At 38.9% G+C, this 7,662-nt stretch overlaps 2 protein-coding genes across 2 annotated transcripts; both read right to left on the bottom strand.

The window, feature by feature from the left end:
- Positions 1–361: 361 nt before the first annotated feature.
- Positions 362–1,384, bottom strand: LOC135746409 (trace amine-associated receptor 13c-like). Its single transcript, XM_065265078.1, has one exon. It carries the CDS (start codon positions 1,382–1,384, stop codon positions 362–364), a length of 1,023 nt encoding a protein of 340 aa, XP_065121150.1.
- Positions 1,385–3,751: 2,367 nt separating this feature from the next.
- On the bottom strand, positions 3,752–4,774 carry LOC135746422 (trace amine-associated receptor 13c-like). Its single transcript, XM_065265086.1, has one exon. It carries the CDS (start codon positions 4,772–4,774, stop codon positions 3,752–3,754), a length of 1,023 nt encoding a protein of 340 aa, XP_065121158.1.
- Between the last annotated feature and the right edge of the window lie 2,888 nt (positions 4,775–7,662).

Below are 7,662 nucleotides of genomic sequence, written 5' to 3'. Positions count from 1 at the left end.
TCAGAATATATTAAAGACACATTCACTTATTTCATTAATTTATGAAAATATAAATTGTGATGAAGAACAGGGACAATGTAAATAGATGGTTTGTTTTATAGCTTCTTTAGAGTACTTACAGTATTGTATATTTTGCTATGCTCTTTTGTCTTATTAGCAACATGTTTTTGTTGTAAATTGTTGTGTAAATTCTGCTGTATGGGTAATGCATTTACTGTAGATACATGTCTCAGTATTTACAGTAGATATATGTACTGTACTGTGGCCAGCATGTCAACAATCACCTAGATTTACAATCATTATAACAAACACAGCAAATGAATTTAACACAGTGATACAATGCACTACTCATACACAGACATTATGAATGATGATCTGTAACAATGTCTACAAGAGTGGATGCCTGATGAAATATTTTAAGAGTGATGATGTGTTTAAGTGCCTTTCTGAACCAGGGGTAAAAGAAAGCATAGACAAGAGGATTTACTCCTGAGTTCACATACATAGTCCATGTTAGAAAATTGGCTGTGGCAACAGGAATTACGGTATTACCTGTGAAAAGAAATATATAAAAGGGTAAATAACAAAGCAGATGAAATGCCACAATGATTCCTAATGTGAGAGCGGCTTTGTGCTCAGATTTCCTTCTCCCTGAACCTTCTGTTAGATGTTTTCCTCTCTTCACCAGAGAGTTTATAATTTTCACTTGTCGTTGTGCAACAAAGAAGATCTTTAAATACAAAGTTATGATTGTGAAACAAGGAATCAATAACGTAACAAAGAGATCAAGCACTCTCCAACCAAAACTACCAACAAAGGTACACTCTCCATAACACATACCGAATCTGTGTGAAACGTCAGTGGAAAAAAATACATTACCGACCATAAGGGAAGTGTTGTAAGCTGATGCGAAAAACCAGCTGAGAAAAATAGCCACCAAACTTTTAGTCATGGTTATTTTCTGTGTGTACAGTAAAGGGTAAATTACAGCAGTGAAACGATCGAGAGCAATTAAAACTAAATTACTAAGAGATACAGAGAGAAACAATCCAAGGAAAATTATGAACAGTCCACAGAATATTTCTCCAAAGTACCAGCACGTCTCGATCAGTTTGATGGCCTCCACAGGTATCGCAATAAGTCCTACGAACAGGTCAGACACAGCCAGAGAGAGAATGAGCATGTTGGTTGGAGTGTGAAGCTTCTTGAAGTGAGAGATGGAGATGATCACCAGCAGATTCAGAAACACAGTCCATACTGACAGCAATGAAAAAAACACATACATGATATTGTATTCATGTCTGGAGCGTTTTGTTTTGATGCATGATGAGTTAATGGCAGGAAAACAGTATTGAGTCTCATGATCTTCTGTCTCATATGCCATGAGTAAAGTATCTTCCTGATAGGAGTTTGATCTGATCTCTTTACTGAAGTTCCATTTAAACAGTATCCAAATCAGACTGACCAACCCATTCACCACCCACTTTGATGCTGCATAATGACTTTTTTATAATTAAAACCTCAAAGGAACATGTACAAAGCTTTTGTTGTTGTTTTATCAAGTTGCTTAAAGTTATGTTAGTCTGAAAATAGGGCCTAATGAATACCTCTATATTGTTTTAGATCATCTCGTCTAATAAATTCAGAGATTGAGCAATCAGAATCGTAGTGTACAGTATGATCAGTCCAGTACCAGATGGCATCAAATCTTGATTTTTTTTAGCCATTCTGTTGCAGATTTGCTGGTATGCTTGGGATCATTGTCCTGGTGCTTGACCCTTTTTTAATCAGCTTTGTGTCAGACAGATAATTTTACATTTGAGTTTTGAGGATCTACAGTATACTTTGGTATGCAGAGGAGTTCAAGGTTGACTCAGTGACTGTAAGATGTCCAGGTCCTGTGGCTGCAAAACAACTTCAAATGTGCTACCATATTCACGTTTAGAGAGAAGTGTTTGGCAACAATTTCAAACAAGACCTATTTGTCCAGTCTTTTTCCTCCAATTATATTTGTCACGATGTATGAGTGTTGTTCCCTGGGTGGCAACCAGATGTCTGGATCTTACCTTTTTGTGTGTGCGCGTGTCGTGTCAGAAGGACTCCATCATGCATAGATCCAGCGGATTGGGTATTCGTATCAGTTCCCCCTCCACTGAGAAGGAGAGGAGGGGAAGGGTCAGTAATTTAAGGGCCCCTTTTCAGCATAGCCAGATGGTGGGTTGTCTGGCTCAGTCATTTTGGACTTTGTATCAGTACCTGGATTATAATGGTGCAGCATTGAAGGATCTTTTTAACAACTGCCTGGATGACCCTTTGCATTGGTGGGAGTTGAAGGGGCTGGAAATCCTGGATTTTTGGGGGTTCACCAGATATTTTGAGCATCATAGCCAGTGACATACAACGACCACACCTGTGTCTCCAGACAAGATGGCTGCTGTCACAACCGAGCCACTTCACAAGATGGCTGCCACACCGAGCCTGTTCACAAGATGGCTGCCATTCCTGCACCTGTCCCTAAGATGGCGGCCAGGTTTACTTCTGCTCCTAAAATGGCCATTCCAGAACCCATCACATTAGCTAGTCCAGGACGAGGTTCTAGGCTGGGAATCAGAAGAACACCTTTCTCCACAAAGCCTAGTCATACCTGCTGGTCTTCAAGATGGCCGCTATACCCTTGCAAGAGATTGTAGTGCCCCTAAAGATGGGAAGTGTAATACCACCGCTTCGCCCTCATAAACGGAGGAGGAGGAAGCAGGCATCCACCATTTCTCAAGGCCCGGAGGGTGCCCCCGAACAGCCCGCTGTTGTCCCGGACACACGTTCCTGAGCCATTTCACAAGATGGCTGCCACACCCCAGTCTGTTCTCAAAATGGCTGCCGCCATGCCTGCACATGTTTTCTAGACAGCCACTGTCATAACTGCACCTGCTTTTAAAAATGGCCACTGCCATACAGGAACCTGTTCTCAAGAGGGCCGTTGTCATGCCTGCACCTGTTCTCATATGGCTGCCGTCACACCCAAGCCACTTCACAAGATGGCTGCCTCACCTACCTCACCAGTTCATGTTAGGACTCAGTGGTTGATGTCTAGTCTGACAGATACTCCATTAGTGTCAGTATGGACGGCGGCTGTTCAGATCACACTTCAGATCATCTAACCTCAAGATCTCTGACCAGCATTTAAAATATTAGACAGTACTCATAAGACAGTTGCAATCATTAATATCAGCTATATGTATGTGGTTATATTGTGAATGCCATGCAAGTTGTTAAGCAGTATATTCACAATATAGTATGACCCTTAAAATGTCATAATGTTACTTTATTTACTTCAGAAAATATTAAAGACACATTTATTTAATTCTTTATTTTACTAAACAAAATCATCCTGCCAAGTCCAATCCTGTTAGAACATAATAAACTAAGAAAATATGGCCTTTATGAACACATTCATTGTGTTAAAGACATAGACATGTAAATAGGTGTTTTGTTTTCTTTAGAGTACTTAAAATTTTGCATATTTTGCTAGACTCTTTTTTCTTATTAGCAACATGTTTTTGTTGTAAATTGTGTTATAAATCGTGTTGTATGGGTAATGCATTTACTGTAGATACATGTCTCAGTATTTACAGTAGATATATGTACTGTAGTGTGGCCAGCATGTCAACAATCACCTAGATTTACAAACATTAAAACAAACACAACAAATTAATTAAACACAGTGATACAATGCACTACTCATACACAGACATTATGAATGATGATCTGTAGCAATGTGTACAAGAGCGGACGCCTTGTGAAATATTTTAAGAGTGATGATGTGTTTAAGTGCCTTTCTGAACCAGGGGTAAAAGAAAGCATATATGAGGGGATTAACACTTGAGTTCACATACATAGTCCATGTTAGGAAATTGGCAGTGGCAACAGGAATTACAGTGTTACCTGTGAAAGAAAAAATATAAAAGGGTATATAACAAAGCAGATGAACTGCCACAATGATTCCTAATGTAAAAGCGGCTTTGTGCTCAGATGTCCTCTTCACTGAACCTTCTGTTAGATGTTTTCCTCTCTTCACCAGAGAGTTTATAATTTTCACTTGTCGTTGTGCAACAAAGAAGATCCTCAAATATAAAGTTATAATTGTGATACCAGGAATCAAGAAAAAAACAAAGAGATCAAGCACTCTCCATCCAAAACTAATATCAAAGCTACACTCTCCATAACACACACCAGATCTGTGTAAGACATCAGTGGCAAAATATCCATGACTAAGCACAAATGAAGTGTTGTAAGCTAATGAGCAAAACCAGCTGAGAAAAATAGCCACTAAACTTTTAGTCATGGTTATTTTCTGTGTGTACAGTAAAGGGTAAATCACAGCAGTAAAACGATCAAGAGCAATTAAAACTAAATTACTAAGAGATACAGTGAGAAACAATCCAAGGGAAATTATGAACAGTCCACAGAAAATTTCTCCAAAGTACCAGCACGTCTCAATCAGTTTGATGGCCTCTACAGGCATGATAATAAGTCCTATGAAGAGGTCGGCCACAGCCAGAGAGAGAATGAGCATGTTGGTTGGAGTGTGAAGCTTCTTGAAGTGAGAGATGGAGATGATCACCAGCAGATTCATAAACACAGTCCATACTGACAGCACTGAAAAAAACACATACATGATATTGTATTCATGTCTGGAGCGTTTTGTCTTGATGCATGATGAGTTAATGGCAGGAAAGCAGTATTGAGTCTCACTATCTTCTGTCTCATAGGCCATGAGTAAAGTCTCCTCCTGATAGGAGTTTGATCTGATCTCTTTACTGAAGTTCATTAATACAGTATCTGAATCAGACCGACCAACCCATTCACCACCCACTCTGATGCTGCATAATGACTTTTTTTTTTTTAAACCTCAAAGGAACACGTACAAAGCTTTTGTTGTTGTTTTATCAAGTATCTTAAAGTTATGCAAGTGTAAAAATAGGGCCTAATGAATACCTCTGTATTGTTTTACAGTAGGGCCTAATGAATACCTCTGTATTGTTTTGCAGTAGATAATCTCACTTCCTCCCGAGATGGCCTTCATCTGTCATCGGAAGGAAGTGCTATACTCACTAGAAATCTGATCAATAGTCTTAATTCTGATATAGTCTGACTATCCAGGGTCCAGGTCAGGAAACAGACGGATCGGCTTAACTGTCCGTCTGTTAGCTGCCGTGATATGTCAAGACGACTTATATCCCAGCATTTTGAGTCAATCTTACCGAAATATCAGCACATTTCAACTGTATCTGTTCCCCGAACAAATAAATACAGAGCACCGCTTGTTACATCTGGTACAAATTTGATTAATATAAAATTAGAAAACAATACATTAACAGGTGAACCTCGAATGTTAAAATTCGGCCTTCTTAACATTAGATCGCTTACCAATAAAGAAGCTATTGTCAATGAAATAATTACAAGACTATTATTATAAACACAAACCTCGATTAAAGGGGAGAGGGGGTGGTGTAGCTACAATATACAACAAAATTTTTAAAGTAAACCAAAAATCTGAGCTAAAATTTAAATCATTTGAACTAATGTTGTTAAATATGGAAATAACTGATCGTAACCACAAACAGCTTTCTTTTGCCTTAGCGACAATCTATAGACCACCGGGCCACCATGCAGATTTCCTTAAAGAAATAGCAGATTTCCTGTCTGAGCTTGTAGTCACTGTAGATAAAGCTCTTATTGTTGGTGATTTTAATATCCATGTGGATAACCCAAAAGATGCATTAGGACGTGCGTTTATGGATGTTCTAAATTCTCTCAATATTAGACAAAACGTGACAGGGCCAACGCATACTCGTAAGCACACATTAGACTTAATTCTGTCACTCGGACTCAATATTAATGACGTCGAAATATCACCTCAGAGTGATGCAGTTTCTGACCATTACCTTGTGTCATACACTGTACTTCTAGATAGGATCACTCAATCCACAACATGCTACCGACTAGCCAGAACAATAATTTCCACCACTAAAGATAGCTTTATTAGCACTCTTCCAGACCTGTCCCAAATGAAACATGTAGCAGATAACTGTGACAATCTAGATATTGTAATAGAAAACCTAAACAATGTCTGTTCTAACACGTTGGATGCCGTTGCTCCCATTCGAAAAAAGAGATTCAAAGAAAAACCGCCAGCACGATGGTATGATCATCACACCTCAGCCCTTAAAAAGGCAGCTAGAGAAAGCACAAAGTTAGAAGTATGGCGTGCAGCATGGAAAGAGAGTGTTAAACACTACAGACAGGCTATTAAAACCGCAAGATCTACATATCTTAGCAAGCTTATAAATGAGAATCATAATAACCCTCGTTTCCTCTTTAGCACAGTTGCGAAACTGACTAGAAACAAAGAACAAACAGAAACCAATAGTAAACTTCAACACAATAGTAACGACTTCATGAACTTCTTTTCTAACAAAATTTCGGCTATTAGGGAAAACATCGTAGCTACCCAGGCAGCCACCACTCTACCCATTAGTTCACTTAACACTAGACTACCATACGAACATCTTGATTCATTTAAACCTACTACAATAGATGAGCTCTCTAAACTAGTCACATCATCCAAATCATCTTCCTGTATTTTAGACCCCGTTCCCACAAAACTACTTAAAGAGGTATTCCCTGTAGTGTCAACCCCGGTTCTAAATATCTTTAACTCATCGCTAGAAATAGGATACGTTCCAACAGCTTTCAAACTAGCAGTTATTAAACCTCTGATTAAAAAAACACAGCTTGATCAAGGAGAGCTTAATAACTTTAGACCAATCTCAAATCTCCCTTTTCTTTCGAAAATATTAGAAAAGGTAGTGGCAAGCCAGTTACGCACATTCTTGACAAATAATAGTACATATGAAAAGTTCCAATCAGGATTCAGGCCCCACCATAGCACAGAGACAGCGTTGCTTAGAGTTACAAATGACCTCCTATTAACATCCGATCGTGGTGAAATCTCAATTCTTATATTACTAGACCTTAGTGCAGCCTTTGACACAATAGATCACACAATCTTACTCAATAGACTAGAAAACTATGTTGGTATCAGTGGTCAGGCGCTAGCCTGGTTTAGGTCATATCAAACCAATCGCTATCACTTTGTTTATGTAAATGAGGAAGAGTCATATCACTCCCTGGTTAAATACGGTGTACCGCAGGGATCAGTTTTAGGTCCTATCCTGTTCTCGTTATACATGTTACCCCTAGGAGACATTATCAGGAAACATAACATAAGTTTTCACTGCTATGCGGATGATACCCAGCTTTACATCTCCTCGCATCCCAGCGAAACACACACGTTTTCTAAGTTAAAAGACTGCATTAGCGATGTTAGTGACTGGATGGCACATAACTTTCTTAAGCTCAACTCCAATAAGACAGAGATACTTATTATTGAAACAAATCGCTACAAACATAATATGTCAGATTACAAATTGCACATATAGGGCTGTACTGTGGTGCCATCTTCCACGGTTAGGAACTTAGGTGTGATGTTCGACAGCAACTTATCCTTTGATAGTCATATCGCCAACGTCTGCCGCACAGCATTCTTCCATCCTAGAAATATCTAAAAAATACGCCATATGCTGTCTACATCTGACGCAG

Source organism: Paramisgurnus dabryanus, chromosome 10, assembly GCF_030506205.2.
Source record: "Paramisgurnus dabryanus chromosome 10, PD_genome_1.1, whole genome shotgun sequence".
Taxonomy (NCBI): Eukaryota; Metazoa; Chordata; class Actinopteri; order Cypriniformes; family Cobitidae; genus Paramisgurnus; species Paramisgurnus dabryanus.
This window is presented reverse-complemented; position numbering and strand designations above follow the sequence as displayed.

Coding starts and splice junctions, on each gene's coding strand:
- LOC135746409 (XM_065265078.1), bottom strand. CDS start 1,384: ATGGCATATGAGACAGAAGATCATGAGACTCAATACTGTTTTCCTGCC.
- LOC135746422 (XM_065265086.1), bottom strand. CDS start 4,774: ATGGCCTATGAGACAGAAGATAGTGAGACTCAATACTGCTTTCCTGCC.